General features: G+C 34.1%; 2 protein-coding genes across 2 annotated transcripts; both read right to left on the bottom strand.

Moving 5' to 3' along the window:
* Positions 1-66: 66 nt before the first annotated feature.
* Positions 67-5,063, bottom strand: LOC147400807 (leucine-rich repeat protein 1-like). Its single transcript, XM_086441835.1, has 7 exons — positions 4,647-5,063; positions 3,918-4,050; positions 1,942-2,013; positions 1,442-1,585; positions 797-877; positions 520-572; positions 67-325 (listed from the first exon to the last, which is right to left on the bottom strand). Exons 1-7 carry the CDS (start codon positions 4,717-4,719, stop codon positions 279-281), a joined length of 603 nt encoding a protein of 200 aa, XP_086297961.1. The 5' UTR covers positions 4,720-5,063; the 3' UTR covers positions 67-278.
* A 1,362-nt stretch (positions 5,064-6,425) lies between these two features.
* LOC147400806 (phytyl ester synthase 1, chloroplastic-like) lies at positions 6,426-16,404 on the bottom strand. Its single transcript, XM_086441833.1, has 14 exons — positions 15,938-16,404; positions 15,508-15,559; positions 14,902-14,957; positions 14,535-14,693; positions 14,063-14,167; positions 13,121-13,227; positions 12,705-12,826; positions 11,130-11,238; positions 10,389-10,522; positions 9,311-9,680; positions 9,088-9,201; positions 8,386-8,474; positions 7,855-7,964; positions 6,426-7,017 (listed from the first exon to the last, which is right to left on the bottom strand). The coding sequence occupies exons 1-14, from the start codon at positions 16,290-16,292 to the stop codon at positions 6,824-6,826; spliced, it is 2,076 nt and encodes a 691-aa protein (XP_086297959.1). The 5' UTR covers positions 16,293-16,404; the 3' UTR covers positions 6,426-6,823.
* Between the last annotated feature and the right edge of the window lie 1,645 nt (positions 16,405-18,049).

Genomic DNA, 18,049 nt, shown 5'->3' with positions numbered 1-18,049 from the left:
CCCTAATAGGTAGGGTATTTATAAAGATTACATCAACTGAGATATATGGAAACTAGCCTAATATAGTATTCTTGAATATCTTAATTGATATATTATAAATATCAAATAAATGTTCCAGAATATCCTTCATCACAACTTTCCCTTTGTGACGAGATACACTAACAATGTTATATTGTATCTCATGCACCTTAATATAATGCATTTTATTCTCTAACAATATTGTTAAGTATTACACTCAACTTATTATTTCATTTAAACATGGATTCTTGAAGCTTGAATCATTTTCGAGCGATTGGGTCTTGGACAATTGTCGTTTTTGCAAATCCTTCAAACAAAAATAACAAAACAAAACATGTAAGAAAGATTGAATATGTCAATTAATGGATAGCTAGAATTTGTTTCTATTTCGTGTAACATTTGAGCATCAATGTTAGTTAAAGCCTCAAATACTTTTGTTTCCTTAAAAAATCTTATTAATGTAAATTTACTTAAAAGAGCATTAATAAGTGTTCGCCTTACCTCTTGCATTAGATTTTCGGATGGTCCCTGCTAATTGATTGTCCGATACGTTCCTGAAAAGTAATTCGACATTGAGGAATCAACAAAAAGGAAAAAAAAAACAAAGACAAGAAAATAAAAAAATGAGGGACAAATATTTGGGACCAACACCATGGATTTCCAAATAACACAACAATAGAGAAAAGGTGCAGATTTGGTGATGTTACAAGGGCCACAACCCAAATTTGGTTTGAGCCGAAAGTCTCAGCACAAGCCCAAATAAGCAAATCCAACTTACATGATCCTCAAATTGCCCCAGTGGACGAGTTGAATGACCGCCATGGGTATGTTGCCTTTTAAATTGTTCCCCTGCAATCTCCTGTGAAGAGAACCATATTAGTTATATATAGTATGTAGTAGAGTGGTCCCAATTATGCAATAATGTTAGTTAGATTCTAGTATCATTTGGAATTAGAGCTAGCACCACGTATCAAGTTCAAATTTATGAACGATCGAGCAGGGAAGGGTACTAAGGTGAAAGCCCCACCACAAAGTGGGTACAAAGAGCGTCATTGGGATGACCTTGTCGTCCGAGAAGGGTATAAGAGTTAACGTCACAATTGGGTCACGGGAAAAGAGTTACGTGGGGGTCCAAACATAAGGGTATCAGAGTGAAAGCCACCATGGACGTTCGAAAAGGGTATAAAAGTGAAAGTCACAATTGGGTTAGGGGTCCAAAAATAAGGGTACCAGAGTGAAAGCCGTCATAAAGTGAATTGCTATGGACATTGGCTGTAGAGCTTTCTGTGCCCCTAACAATGGGTATCTTTGGTGTCATTGGTCGGATTCGATCATGTAGTATTAATAGAGATGTCCATATGTTTACCAAAATTTTGAGAAAAATGTAAAACTTCCAAAGCAATAAATGTGGAGATTTACTTACAAGTACTTCAATGATCTCAAGTTGCCTAGGGATGAAGGTATGTATCCGGAGAGGCGATTGTTTTCTAGGCCCAAACTAATGAGCTCTGTTAGATTACCGATGGTTGATGGAATCACGCCATTAATTTTATTACCAGAAACCTCCCTGCCAATACCACCATTTTCCTTGGTAAAGCATATTATTTAAGGGTAAGTTTTGTCATTGAGTAGGTAACAAAACCTTGCCATCATAGAAAACAAATCAAATTAAAATCCATTTTAAACATCATCATGTAATGAGATAGATGCATTCAAATTATTTCTTAGGGTTGTCCATGGATCGGATTAGACTCGATATCTGATCCGTTCTTATCTGAAAACTATGGGTCTGGATCAAGGATTTCGGTCCCCATAGTGAAGTGAACCAATCCGATTTGATACCTCATTGTATTAGTTTTGGATCAACCATATCGCAATCTTATAATATGAGAGAAAATATATATACATTTGAAGCCAACTTACAAATATTGAAGCTTGGACAACAAGCCTAACTCAGGAACAAGTGGTCCGGACAGCCCCGCGTTTCCAAGATCCCTTTTATAAAGAATCACAATTATAGACAAAAAATATCAAAATAATTAGAGAAAATGATGATAATCCAATAAAATATAGTCGTGCTGGGGTGACACAAACGGAGACACAAAGGTGACACAATGATGTGGTGTCGCGCAAATTACCGTAGATGCTTTTCCACAAGATACGAGTAAAAAAGCATCTACGGTTATGTGCGCACCACCAAATCATTTGTCACATTCGTGTCTCTATTTGTGTCATTCTAGCATTTTCCATAAAAATACTCTTATAGAAAATATGGTGAAACATGATATTTTTATGTGTTTGATTGCATTTTTTCATAGAAATTGATTTTCACCCCAATCAAAAAATCCACAAAAACATGATTTTCACTTTCCCACCCATATGGGTGGGAAAGTAAAATCAACCCATATTTTTCTTTCTCAAAATATTATCTTCTTCTTTCCTACTCATATCTTCTTCTTCCCTATCACAATAGCCACCATCACACTAACCTCGTTGTCGCCGTCATCACCATCTCCAGTCACCTTCTCTCTCTCTCTCTCTCTCTCTCTCTCTCTCTCTCTCTCTCTCTTCGTCTTCTTTTTCTTCTCCTTCTCCTTCCCTCACATCTACCGTCACCACCACCACCACGTTCTCCCCTCCTCTTCCTCACTTACCTCCGTTGCCACCGCCGCCACGTCCTCCCCCATTGCCTCTATCATTTCCCAAGCCTCTCCCTCTCCTCTCATCTTCTTTCTCCTCCTTCTCCTCTCCTTCTTTTTTCTCAGATATTTTTACCATGATTTTATCCAAGTAAAATCAAACAATGAAATTTGATTTTCCAACCCTATCTATTTTCCACCATTATTTTTTCATGGATTTCAAATTCCATGGAAATTCACTTTCCATGCAATCAAACATACCCTTAATAATTTTTATTTTCAGTAGTTTTGGAGAATGTTGAGATACCCTATAATTTCAAATTAATAAAAAAAAATTCGTTGTGGAAGGAAAAAAATTATTCCCATTTGGATTGTTCCTTCGCACCAATTGAGATTTATTTCGAGACGATCACATATCAATATCTGGGTAAAATATTATTTAATTAGGGAAGAATCACAATTCAAGAGGATTATTTTCTTTTAAATAATTTCTAAATTTGGATAGGGGTAGATGTAAAAATTGTAATTTAACTAGGGTTAGAATTTCTTTATTTAAATGGTCAAAGGTCATTGTAAAAAAAAAAAAAAAAAAAAAAAAGAGAGAGAGATAAAGATAAAGTTATGAGGAGAATGCAATCATGGAATAGGATTAAAGATTATAGTGGAATGCCACTTTGAATCCGTGGATGCAGGCACAACGTACTGAATCACGTAAAAAATCGCTTGTGTTTCTTGCCTTTTATGTATTTTTGTGTTATTTGTATGATACATGGGTGTGAAATCTAGATCGAAATTGAGATTTCAATGATTATCAACAAATTTTTAGTATCTCGACGTGAATCACAAAAAATACCTTTACATCCTTCATATTCAACATTGGGTTTTGGTGAAAAGATCACTAACTTATTCTCGACGCAATTTGATTAAGTACTCAATTTTTTCTATTGTGTTATATTTTAAATCGATATATGAGAAGAAGATAGATAACGTTTTACACTTTTCTATATAAATCAAAGGGTTAAAGTCTCGAAGATAATGGGTTTTGATCGTCGGAAGAAAATAAAATAAAAAATCAATAGTTATCAAATAAATCAAAGTTTATACCATAAAGGCATAAACATTGTTGTTATGGCAAGAGGTCGAAGATGACGGCATTTCAGTCATTTTATTAGTTTCTCATAAAAGACCATGGTCAAGGGGTCTAAAATAATTTATTTTTTATTTTTCAAAAATTAAAATAAAATAACGAAAGACACTCACACCCTTATAACGGCATTATCTTTGTTACAGGTAACGTGAAACCAGCTGCATGGATTAACAAAGGTCGGATCCCACGACTGAAGAACGCCATAAGGATCATCCAACTCCACTCTCCAGCTATGAAGAGCATTTCCTGTACGTGTTGTTGTTGGTCAACAAAAGTCAAGAAAACACCCCTAAATTATTATTTCATGGTCAAACTTAACTTTCAATCATTTCTAAATCATGAGTAGTGTTCATGAGACAACGTTGAGAGACAAAATTTATCCTATATGACTTAAATTTTTTAAATTAGACTGATTTCTATATTAAGAAAATCATTCTTCCAAAAAATCAGTCAAATATAAAATTTTAACCCTATCAAAAGTGATTTAGAATTATGAATCGTCAATTTTTTATCATTAATTTATAAATCACTTTTGATGAGGGTTAGAAATTCAGATTGGACTGGTTTTTTGTAAGGATGATCATCTCAACATAGAGATCATCTTAATTTACAACAAAAAAAATCAATCTAATATGAAACTTTTAAGTTATATAAGACAAATTTTGTTTCTCAAAGCTAATAGATGTTCATTATTAACTGATGTTAAATATATTTTACATGGACTAACAAATTATTAATGTCGATTTTTGGTAAAACTAGCGACTTATATAATCATTAAAATTTGAGAGAGTTAATTGTAATTTAATGAATTAAAATGCAATGTTTTGAGATGTACTACGTACCTTCAATGTTGCAGTTTACGGTTGTTGCAATGGAGATGAGAAGGAAAACCAGAGTTATAAACCCCATGGCCATGAAACTCTCTTATGAAACAATGGAGGAGAGAGAGAGACGAATGGTTATTAATTCCTTCTGTGTATGATCGATGTGTAAACATAGAAGAGAGAAGGAGTGATGAGGTCAGTCATCAACATCTTTCACAACTTTGACTAGTCAAAACTCGAAAGAGTCTACCGTTGAAACTTCCACAGCTGTCATCTGTTGACTCAAGAAAAGTGAACTCATATACGTAAGATCTTAACCGTGTATGTGTGAGATCCAACGGTTGGAATAAAAGGTACGAGTCTATGGGTCCCAAACCCATTAATAATTGAGCCGTGATGAATGCATCCAATAAATCAAGTAAGAAGATCTGCGATTTTATGCCCTTATCACATCAGCCACATACAGGACCCCGTATGATTTACAGAAAAGATGTAACCATTACTTGTTAAATTTCCATATATTTATATAATAAGAGTCATGATGAATGCACACGATTTTGATATGTGGTTGGCTACGCAAATGACGTGACAATGGCACAGAGCCTACAAATTTTTCATTGGGGTATATAGGAAAAAGATATGCAGGTATGTGCCTTTGCCACATTAGCCATTTGCTTAATTGCGTGCATTCATCATTGTTCATATAATAAGACACATCTGAGTTAGTATAATTGTGAAACACAAACTTTTATGTAGAATCCACTTTATTACTTTTTCTTTTTAACTCTTTAATTTTATTTTCACTTCTTTAATTTTATTATATATATATATATTTTACCTCTTTAACCTCAAAATTTTTTAATAATACATTTTCAATTTTAGTTATAATTTTCTAAAATCTATTTTATTTCTTTTGTATTTCATCCTTATAATTTTATTATATTTTCTCTTTTATCCTTTTAACCTTAAAAATTTTCAATAATATTTTAAATCTACTAATTTTGTATTATTTTGAAATTGTATTCGTAGATTGTGTTAAAATTTTCACCACCTATTTTAATTTTATTTTTTTTCACTTTTACTCTCTAAACCTGAGAGAAGATGTCCTACAACACGGGTGTAGTCTAGTTTAATTATAAACTAGGGAGAAATTAAAGTTATGTTTCTGATTTTCTACCACAATAATTAATAAATTAAGTGGTCTTCAAAACTTTAGTTTCCAAGAAGCCAAATTAAAGAAATATAATCAGACCCATTCCAAGTCCACATTCTCATTTCTAGAACGTTGGGTTTTTCTCTTACCGATCTCAACGAGCAAAGTTTTGGATAATTTAGACATACCCTTGCAGCTTTGATGAATATTTGAGATACCCCAATGTTTTAAAAATGATGACATGCCCTTTTACCAAAGACTTCACTGAGAGGAAAATTCAGGTCCGATCCAATATTTTTTTAGGATTGGATCCGTATCAAAATCCACATCTCTACCTTACCTGACCCAATCCAATAAGCAAAGTAAGTAATACAAAATTAACTATATCCATTTACAAAACATAATGTCTCTCACATCAGACGGGGCATGGTTAATCCAAACCCATCCAGAGTCTTGTTGGATAAGGTCTTCATTTCAACAACTAGATCCAAACCGGATATTATCATATCGGATCAGATTTCAGGTCTGACCCAAACCATTGAGCTCTGTTTAGTTTGCAGTAGTAGACTTGAGCCGAAAATTTTGTTTAAGATGGCCTCCTCATTAACATCATATTTCTATTTTAGACAATATTAGAGACTAAATTCTCAAATATAAATGAACCATTTCTCTAAGTATATGTGATGATTCACATTGCCGACTAAATGAAAAAAGAAAAATACAGTTTGTAAAGTACATGGGGACAATCACCCTTATATATTTATAATTTCTTCAAAAATCAAATAAATTGCGGATGAACTAATGTTTGGGTTTAATGGATGAATTAGAGAAGAATATGAAAAATTCTTACATGAGATGGCCACTCATTTGATGGCTGGCCATGAGTTCATCGATGTGGACAAACTGGGCACTCTTTCAATGGGGTGGTATGCCAGAATATGTGCACCGCTTGCATCACAGAATATGGGTATTGGTAACCCAAGAAAATGCCCCAGTTTTCACTAAATAAAAAACAAGAATATCAGCTTTGATCGGGAGTGAATCAAAATTCAAATGTCGGAATATCATCCGATGTAAAGCCTTGGGTGGCTTGGTATAATAGCCTGGACAAGAGAGTCCTGTATGGATCCTTTTCTCTCTTCTCCTTCAAATAGGCTATGTGTCCCTCAACTTCTTGCTTCACATGTAAATACAGTTCATGGCCTTTCTCTCTGTCTCTTAGTTCCTCTTTTCGTGCTTCAAACACAAAATAAGATAAAACAAAAAACAAATAATTATTCAGTACTACAAATTTAGGAATAAATTTTTTTTTTTTTTAAAGGAAAAAGACATACAAGGTCAAAAAGGATGTTAATTGAGGTAATAAGAATTGATTTGAAAAAGTACCTTAATAGAAGCTATGTAAGGTTTATAGAGTGCCAGCAATGAAAATATTGAGATGGATAATTTGAAAGGCTATCAAAGGGCTCATGTTAAGGGTGCCCATATACGTCTTATTTCCGACTTATTGAGTTTAGCAGGGGCACCCATGTTTTAGGCAGTCTCAACATGATCCTGTCGACACCATTAAGGTCATATCGACAAGACCCTGTCGACTATAGCAAAAAGAAAATTTTAAAAAAAACTCCTACGTCGACAGGGTCCTATCAACATGATATCAGAAAGGTTTTTTAGGCCATGTCGACACTAACCAAAATTCTGGAAAAACATGTGGGTGCCCAAGTCTAGCCCCCACTTAAGCAAAAAAATTGGTTTTTCAAAAATACGTGGACGCCCAAGCTAAGTTGTTGGGTGCCTTTAGCACTGGCCGAATCCAAGATAGTCCTAGTATGAAAAAAATAAATAAATAAACGTGTATGTACAACGAAGCCAATGAAAACACTAGTGTGGAGTGCTTTATGCAAGTTGGGTGTCCCATAAAGGCAAGAAAAGGGGTGAAAGTGAAGTACTAATGTAGTGAGGAAAGATCTTAATGTTATGGTTGTTATGATATAACTCCATATATTGCGGGGCCTGTTAGGTCCCCCTTCAGGGGAGAGGGGTGTGTGTGTGTGCAGTTTGTTATAGATGTACCTTCGGTATCAATTGGCTTTCCAAACATGAAATAAATCCGGCCTGGGAGTTTTGGGAGTACTCCTGGAAAGTGAAGGTCTTCTTGGGCAACATCTCCATTAATTTCAGTCCTATCAAAACAAAATTACAAGTTTCCATAATAAATTCAGCCAGAAAAAAGAAATAACAAAATAGAGTTACGAAGAAATATAACAATCATTCATCAAATTATAGTATTAACAGAGAAATTTCATACAATCCAAAAAAAAAAAAAGATGTCATGTGATGAAATATAAAAGTTCAGCTGCATTTGTTTAGCTCAGAGTGAGATTTAAATGTTTTTTGGGTGGTAAAGCACAAATAGAAATAAGAGACATTAAAAAAAAATGATTAAACTAACAAATGAATACCCAACATTTTTTAACCAAGAATAATGCTAGAGGACACACAAAAGGGCATTCTAAAAAGATGATAAGTTGCCAGAACCATATAGATTGCAACAGAAGAGTCCATGCAGGTTAATAAGTGCATCAGGAAATAAAGAACATGTACCTCAACCTCCTAACGCGTCCATCATTTAATTCATCTATTTGAGCCTTAAAGTAAGGAATCTTCAGCAGATCATAATAATCGAGAAACACCTGAGAATGAACGTGCAGTTAGTTTTTCATTAGACATTGAATGACATAAATGATTGCAAACGTGAACCTTAACAATAATTTAGACATGAATTATACCAGTAGGAAACCCGAAAGTATTAAAAAAACTTCTTTGTCATCATTGCCTTATCCCCTCCCCCAGTGGGGGCAATTGACAACTTAAGTACAACTTGTCGAACAAGTGGCTCGGTGTATTGTCTAATATGAATCTGTTGTATCTCGTGGTTAAAATCAAATAAAGAGATAAAAGAACTAAGCAAAAATCAAATTCTTCATTCCTTCTGACTGTTCATTACAAATTTAGTTTCTAATAAAAACACTCCTTGAAAATTTGTATTACCCTAGTTTTTTATTTTTTATATAATTTTTTGCAACCATTAGCATATGTCATAAGATCTTTTATCTGAATCCCGTGTGTCCTGTCCGTAGAACACATGTATCCATTCCTTAAGAAATGAATAGTGGGAACAAATGAAAGCCAAATGAAATAAGAACCACTAGAAGACAATGAGCACTGTAAGATACACACGCATACATAGAAACAAACTGAAATATATATGACAATAAGGAAAGAATTTCAAGTCTCTGTTCTTACGTCTAACAGATCATCTTCTCCAACTACACCAAACGGTACAATTTTGGCCCCAAATCTAGCAGCCATCCTGACAAACTCTGACTGCAATGGCCAAAATAACTTGTATTCCTCTCCCTAGAAAGTTCGAGGAGCTGAATGTTAGAGAATTGATTATAACTCAAATCGGAGGATTCTACGTAGTGTGAAAGATATCGAGTTGGATGAAAACAAAATAAAATGTTACCTTCCGATGGAGAGCCTCACGCACACCTCCCGGGTACAGTAGAACATGAGATTTTGTAGAGAGAAGTCTGTAGAAATTGGCTGCTGAGACAGGAACTCCACCCATAAGTCTGAAAACGTCAAATGATGAAGGATCCAGTAACCTTCGCTCCCAAATCTTTTGAAACATCATCGGGTGTGCTACCCCCCGCAACAGAATATTCTTTTCCATCAGGAACCGGGATATAAGTGGACCCAACTCCAACCCAAGTAACATGTGATAGCCAACGAGCAAGACTGGTCCCTCACAAGGAATCCCCGCAAGGCCTTTCACTATTTTCCCATTCTCTAATGTTGATAGCATCACAGGGCTAGCAGCTATATCAACCAATCTAGGAATCATGATAATTGTGCATTGATGAGATCATAATTGATAGAATCCACACTAACTCAATTAATACTTAAAACTCTGAAAATAGGATCTAATTAGCCAATCTGATATTCTCAAGCAGTGTATTAATGGAATAATGGCTATGCAACAAGGACACTCCATTTCTCTTATTAAAAATATATAAAAATCATGCCACACTCACATGTTGGACACATGCGTTTTTTTGTATATAAAAAAATAAATTAATTTATTGGAATATTTTGTTTCAAATTTTAGTTATTATAATAATAATTATTATTATTATAGAATATTATATGAAGAAGAGAGGAAGGCTGGGAGACCTGCCTATAAAACAGAAAGTAACGAAACGGGAAAGGAAAAAAGAAATAATAAGCAACTCTGAAAACCTCTTAATCCTCAAAACAAATAATTCCCCACCAAAATAGAAAATCCTTAAAGAAGAAGGCCCCAAAATTCCTTGGAAGATTTCATACCAGAAGAACAAAGGGCAAAGAGTATAATAACGACCTCCTAACTTTTGAAATCTCCACGAAAAAATGTGAATGTGATAGATAAAATTGGGATCATGCATGTTTACTACTATGCTAGGGATAACCTGGCCAGTGCCTCAAATTTCCTCTTCATAAATATCGCAGAAAGAAATAAAATGGAAGATTATATCTTCAAATTTGTAGCGAAATGATTTTACCTGAAAGATGACTCATAAATTTGTCTGAACTCTGAAGGGGTAGGTAGCATAAAATCTGATATATAGTCAATGTTTCTTGTACGCCGATAAAAACCAGCACCCTTAATGCAAGTTACCAAATCAAAACCATCTTCCTGGTACATGTCAAGACAACTACTGACATCAAAAACACGATTTGAAAGCTAAGGTAAGTCAAATTTTCATATTTCCTGCATAAAGGAAAATGGAAATGCTAGGACAGTGCAAGAACAATTCTACTTCGCATAATATAATTGGAGAAATCCAAATTAAAAAAAAAAAAACACTTTTTGATGGAGAAACCCTAGTTTTTTCCTGTTTGATTTCACTCCCCCACAATCTCATCGCCTCATCGCCCTCAAAAGAGTTACAATTACATACATACATAAAACAAAACCAAACCCTAATCCCATCACAACTATTTCCTCATCTAATGTTCCCAAAAACATTTTTTGATGGGTATAATGTTTGAAATCCCCCTCCCCACCAAGGGGATACCAACACTTGGGTAAGTATTCAACGTATACAACACATTATGATTAGGATTCCAAGAATATGCTGGTTTTGTTACATTCTTGCTTCTGCATTTAGGAATCTTCTTTTATGCCACTATAATGGCTAGGCAGTTATACATGTGTTCATGTGTCAAGGTAAAGTATTGAAAAATCCGAAAACGTAAGCATATCACGGGTGGTACCATGAGAAGGAACTTGATCTTCCTACCATGAAAAGGGTGTGACCACTGTCCTTGAAGTTACGGATTTGACAAGTTGGCAGCACTTGATGAAGCCTTTCAGCTTCCTCTTGACTTGGTAGCATCTGGTCCCTTCCACTAAAAGATGAATAGCAATAGCACCCCAATCATAAACTTTAACATAGCAGACTGCTTTAAGCACACGTTTTTAAAAGGAACAATCAATCTAAGCAGTCCGTTATTTGGAGAAAACATGGAAATATGTACCACAGGGAATTTTTATATAAGAAATATCTAGTATGCCACCAACTTCTTTGAATAAAATATTTATCAATCCGAAAAAGGAGTACAGCCAAAGAACTTCTAAGTCTCCATTCTAACTTCAGTAAGACCATGCACACCAATAGCAAAAGAATTTTAAAATGCTGAGAAGGATCTTCCATTCAATCTATACAGAGTATTGTGATTCTCCTTGATCCATGATGTTTTTAGACGCTGAGGTGTGAGGCAAGGCGCTCGGCTGGCCAGAGCCTCGACCCGTAAGCCTCACATGCATAATAATTTTAAATAAATAAAATAATATAACTAATATTAAAAAACTTAAAAAAAAAAAAAAAAAAGAGGATAGCCCCCACACATTTCCAAATTTCAAACCACATAATCGAATTCCAAGTTTTAGTCCATTACAATAAATAATAATATAAAATATTATATTTTACAATTTAACAAAAAAAGATATTTTATATTTGAAATAGTTGAAAGTTCCTAAAATAAATAATTATTTTATATTTATTGCAAAAATACAACTAAATGTTATTTTTTCAATAACTTCCTACGTATAATACTAAATACTAGAAAAAAATTTATGACCCAACAGTTTTCTTTACATGTATTACTATTTTGTATCGAATTAATTTCTAAGTATTCCAATGATGTTGCATGGTAGCAACAACAAAGAAATAGAAGTAAAGATAAAATTCACAAAATTTTGCTTAGTTAGCAAAAACAGGTAAAGAAGAAAGAAAAGAATAAGAAGGGAGAATAAATACAATATTTAAAAAAATAACGTGAAGCCTATGCCTCGGCCAAAAGGCATAAGCCTCACACTAAGGCATATGTGCTTAGGGTGCCTCTTGGTCTGAGGCATATGCCTAAGCTGCTTTTATGTTTGTTTTTAATGAGCCTCATCCTGAGGTGCGCCTCGAGGCATAAGCCTCACTTGCCTCTAAAAACACTTCCATTTATGTTTCTTTAGTGGAAGATAGTGGGTGACTGATTCATCCTCACTTAGTTTCTTAAAAGGTTAGCAGATTTTTTAACTCTCTGGCCTCAACTTTATTCGTGGCCATCTAAGAAAATATATATAAGTCATCAGAAATTTGCAAGTTGCCTAGAAGCCAAGTTTTCAAGTCAAGCACAAGTCTAAAAGTTACGAAGTGAGACACTGGCTTAGTGTATCTTCTTACTGCATTATAAAAGGAACTTTGGAAATTTACTAAATGCATTGCTCCCAGATACCAACATTCAGTTTATTATATCATAGATTTAGCTTTCCAAGTGAATAAATGACAATGGGCAGAATCAGAATGCTAACAAATAAACACCTGGCAAGGATCAGTGTTTGAGCTTTAACAGCATGGAGACGAGAATTGGCAAAGGAAGAAGATGATTTAAGCATTTGTAGCTTCCAGAGAAATGATTCCCTTGGTAAAATATCAGCCAGGACCTGCAAGTTGGATCATGTAGTTGCTTTACAGAATAACAAACTTTGTAGGCACAAATTATAATATAACAATGCCATAACATTGTTAGAAGGTTGATGTTTGGAAATTAAACTTGTGTGTGCACGTACAATTGCGAAGATGAAAGATGCAAACCCTAATATCAAAGATGCAACAATTATATCTCCACAGGAATTCCTGCAGAAGCCACCCATTTCTATTTTTCTCTCCCTTTTACGCAAAAGACCAATAATGTTTATGGTCTATTCATGTATTTATGTGCAAGGAATGACTCTTACAGAAAGGGAGGATAAAATAGCAGTAAGGTTTTCTGAAAGTTTTCCAACTGTTTGTTGAAGAGGAAGCTCTTTTTCCACACTAGCCATCAGCATCCTAAAAGGATCACCTAAAAATAAGCATTAAAATTGATCAATTCATTTACTATCATACAAGTCCTTATGATTGTAGAGAAAAGTGTTTCTTTTGCACTGAAGTTTTTATCATAGAAATAGGAAATAAAGAGCTTCATTATAACAACGGAAAAAAAATCACAAAAAAAAAAGTTTTTTATATCCATATAGATTGGAAGAAAGAGAATGCTTGTTTAAAATGCATGCCATCCATTTGCAGGCATAGAAGGTGCAGCTCAACCTTTGAACTTTCCAACAACTTCAATGTGCATGAGCACGCCTACCTCCTACCCCACACTCCCCACCAAAAAAAAAAAAATTGCTCTTTGGCACACAAACAATAAACATGTTAAAGGTAGGTAGATCAAACTGAAGATATGTGTCTCTCGAAAGCAGATCATAAAGCATGAACAACATTACTTGATGTCAATCAAGTATTGACTGAAATCAGTAGTTGGGGTCGTGCATGAGATGCGACCTCAGCTAAGATTAGCCTATGCAATTGGTTTTCAGCTTTGTATCTCAGCTGGAAGGTGCTTTTTGTTGCAACTGTTAGGTTGTTATATAGTGACTTGGGCCCACAGCATTTTGTGTCTAAAACATACATATTTGTCCAACAATAGCATGTGCGTGAGGTACTTGGATACTATAACCATATTATCAAAAGGAAACTATAAAGAAAACAAAATTCATGAATAATGCCTAGAATTCTATCAAAATGATCCTCCTGTCAAACTCAAATAACTTTAGACATAAATTAGAGCAAATCCATTTATGAACCATCTAGATAAGACAAAATAGAGGGAAATTAGAGGAACATGGAGATCAAACCTGTAACAAAACCAACGATATAGGGGAAACCGACATGGAGCTGTTCAGGCATGGCTTCTAATAAAGGAATAAGAGGTTGTAGTTGTGACTTGCTGAATGACGTAGCTGCCATAAGAAGACCAAAAAATTAAATGAATGGTATGCAAAAGGTTTTGTTTCAACAATTGAGTTGTGCACTTTTCAGCTATGTTTTCTTATTGAGAATAACCGTCTGAGAATTGAAATGCTTGACCTTCAATTTCAAGCCACAGGTAAGTACCTCCAATTTAAAAAATATTTCTGAATATTTATTATACTTATTGTAGAAAATATTCTAGAATAGTTGAGTCGACATATCAACACAAATCTTACACCCATACCCACGTTATATTGTACACCAGGGTGGGCATTTGAAGGACCCAGATACCATAGTAGTAGAGCTATCAAAATAGTGCATCTAACATCAATACAGAGCATTAGACATGAAATATACCTGGGTTAGCCAATATTAGCATAAGATCGATATTAGGATTACGGGCTGCAACAGCTAAGGCAAGGCATCCTCCAAGGGACTCTCCAACAAGATATATGGGTCTGTTTGGTGAACATGAGTTCTCTGATTTTACTGTCTTTTCTACAAGTAACACGAGATCTGAACACCCACAAAAAAAAAAACAAAAAAATCAGCTACCAATCGAATTACATTCTTCTACATCAATCAAAGAAGATAACAATGATGAACATGACAGTTATCTATCTGTGGTTCTTAAGCTTCATACTAGCTCGTTAATCCTTAGTCAACTTATCCATCACCTTTACTAACTTAGCTAGAAAAAGAAAAGAGAGAAAAAGAGACGAACCTTCAAATGGCGTCCGATCCATAACTGGAATGTGTAGGCACCATATATCAAACATCCTGTATTCAAGGAGAATCTTCAAATTATGCAGCAATCATAACAATGTGGTAGTGGATGATCATAAAAATTCATTCATAGTCATGATCCAGAACGGTGTTCCGTCCCTATAGCCACATAAGGTGCATTTGTGGCACATTTTAGTTTGAGATTAAACACATCGGGCTGTGTGTCATGTAGAAAACAGTTTGGTTACAAGACTGATGAGTTTTAAACTCCAACCAAAACGTGCCACATAGACACCATTCCTATTCTATTGGAACGGGACACCTTACCTCATCCTGATTCATTCAAGGGTGCCATTCAAAAATTTGACAAAAATATTGTTAAAAACATAAAATTTAAAAATAATGATTTTGAATATTTTGTGTTCAAATCTTTCTGGGTTGAGTGTATAGTTCATCAAACAATACATTAGGTTAAAAAAAAAAAACACGATATATGAAATCTTTGGCATTTCCATCATATGAATTATAGAACAGTTTCAAAAAATTGGGAAGTCCATTAATCTGAATATAAAGAATGATTCAACTTCTCCTTCAAAATACTTACTTCCCCAGTCTCTGGTGATGCAACATGAGACCGAGACCAACTCCATCGAGTCCTGCAAAAATAAATAATTAATTAATCCAAATTTTAATACTAAGTGCATAATTTTTTTTATTTTTTTATTTTTTTATTTTTAAAAAGGAACATATGAAACATATTAAATCGAATTTCTTTTAATAGAACATTATGAAATAAAATTAAAACGAACAAATAACTTCGAAATTCCAAGAAATATAGAAAGCTAAAATATGAATCATTTCACAACTGTATCAACTCCTTTTTCAACTGTAAAGAAATACATCGATTGTACATTAAAGCTTAAAAGCTAAAGAAAAAAAGTTCAAAAGTTTAATAATGATCAACTTTTGAAAAACTCGCAGGTTACTTCAGTAATTTCATGAAAAACCAGGGGCAAATAAGTTAAACAGTATACCAGGCAAATAGAGAAGCAGAGGAGAATCTTTCCACCTCGCTCCGCACTCCAAAGGAGAAAACCAACGAGGCGGTCCACCGTCCGATCTGATCAGATCATTTGACCGTTCTAAATAATCCTTGACGCTCAACCGTTCGATCTCAGTGTCGTCCAAAGCTTTCGGAAGCGTTAATGGCGCAGATTTCTTCTCGGTCCTTCTGTTCTGTGAGAGATTAGTTGGAGTTTCTTCGGTGGACAGAGCTGATCGATGAACTGAAATCGAAGATATTTTAAGTTTTCTGGCGACTGATGAGGTTTCCCAGCGAGAAATGGACGAGAAATTTGGTGTGACGAGTGTTGCTCCGGATGCCGCCATGAAAGCTCAGACGAAGCTCTCTCTCTCTCTCTCTGGAGAAGTGAGAAGACGCAGAGTGAAGATTCAGTTGTTTCGGACGAAGACCGATATTTCGGCTGACTTCTCTTGAGAAAGCGAAATTGTTGAATATTATTGGATGCGTTGTTTTGGACCAAAGATTTTAATTAATTATTAAATTAGTTTTACGTGTTTTAATTTTTATGGGTGTTTTAGACATTCCCCTCCACATTTTTGTCAATATTAGAGATATCTCCTGTGTTTTCAAACTGATAACATACCCCTTGACCTAGGTTTTGTAATATGGACTAATGTAAACTGACTTAAATGCCCTTTTATTCAAGCCCTGCAAAATCCTCCCATCTACCCCATTCCTATCTCATTCTTGAGGTTTTTAGTTGAAAATAATAAAATCATAAGTTTGAACACAATCCTAAATATTTTTATCTTCAAATCGATGACATCTAAAAGTAAAATATTTTTAACTTTTTCAATCCATCAATTTTATTTACTCAAAAACTTAGATTAATGGTAAAATGACTTGTTAAAATATATGTGGGTGACGTGGCAAGTGCACAGAATCTTAAATCTTTTTCCTTGTGTATCTCAAAGAAAAAGATATATGATTCTATGCACTTGGCACGTTAACTATGTACAAATCGAATACGTTTTTTCAAGTCAAATTATTATGACTCAAAAACTCATCTCTTAAGTCCCTAGAGATTTAAATATTGAAATAGATAGAACCTTAAGAAGGTTTACAAGAAAAAAAAATTGTTAACTTCAAACTCTACGAATCTCTTAGTCTCTTATTCGATATATCTATTTCAACCTTTCCTCGACCCTTCATTTCTTTACTCAAAATTTTATTGTTGGATATTTTTCCAAATCCCAATATTGTTCTAAGGAACCATGGTTTCAAAATCCATCTGAGACTGAAACATATTGCCCGAGTCTTCTCGATATTACTTAACAACAAGACAGACAGACAAGTCAATGTATTGGACGCGAATTAAAATCCAACTTTCATTTTTTTCATTATTGTACGAGACGTCTCAAACGTATCGAAAAAACTTGTCTAAGACGACTTGGTCTCGTTCACGAATAAGACGACACCTCAAAACAAGTTTTAAAATCATAATAGGAACCGATCAAAACAAAAAATATTGTTCATTTAAAAGTTGAAGTATAGATAAGATACTAGTGTAGGTTATTTAAATAATTTTTTACTTTTCAATTGGAGAAGACCGAGATCAAGATGGGCATATTAACAATTTCAAAATATATGCCATTGTACGTGTCAGTCCCAATCAATAAAGTAAAGTTTATTTATCTATTAACTTTGTCTCATTAATTTTGTCGCCTGCATCTACTTTTTATTTTCTTCTTTCAAATAATAATATTTGAGGTTGAATTCAACGTGGGAGTGACAATCGTCAGTAGAAAGGTACCTCCATAGGAATAAATAATGTTTGTAAAATATGCTTTTTTTTAATAATAATAATATTTAAAGATTTTTTTTTTTTTTTTGAATTTGCAAATCATCTTAGACTCATTGCACTTAAAAGAACACCTGTCCCACTAATAATATAATATCTTAATCGACATACTTTAAACAAGCCAAATCATACGTGATCTATACAAATTGACGTGGTAAATGCATAGAATCATAATTTTTTTCTTCGGGATACACAAGAAAAAAGATCTAGGGTTCTGTACACTTACCATGTGAGTTGTGTACGATTTGGAGTATCATTTTA

Source organism: Akebia trifoliata, chromosome 5 (assembly GCF_017979445.1).
Source record: "Akebia trifoliata isolate Shusen 1 chromosome 5, ASM1797944v1, whole genome shotgun sequence".
In the NCBI taxonomy this organism is placed as follows: domain Eukaryota; kingdom Viridiplantae; phylum Streptophyta; class Magnoliopsida; order Ranunculales; family Lardizabalaceae; genus Akebia; species Akebia trifoliata.
This window is presented reverse-complemented; position numbering and strand designations above follow the sequence as displayed.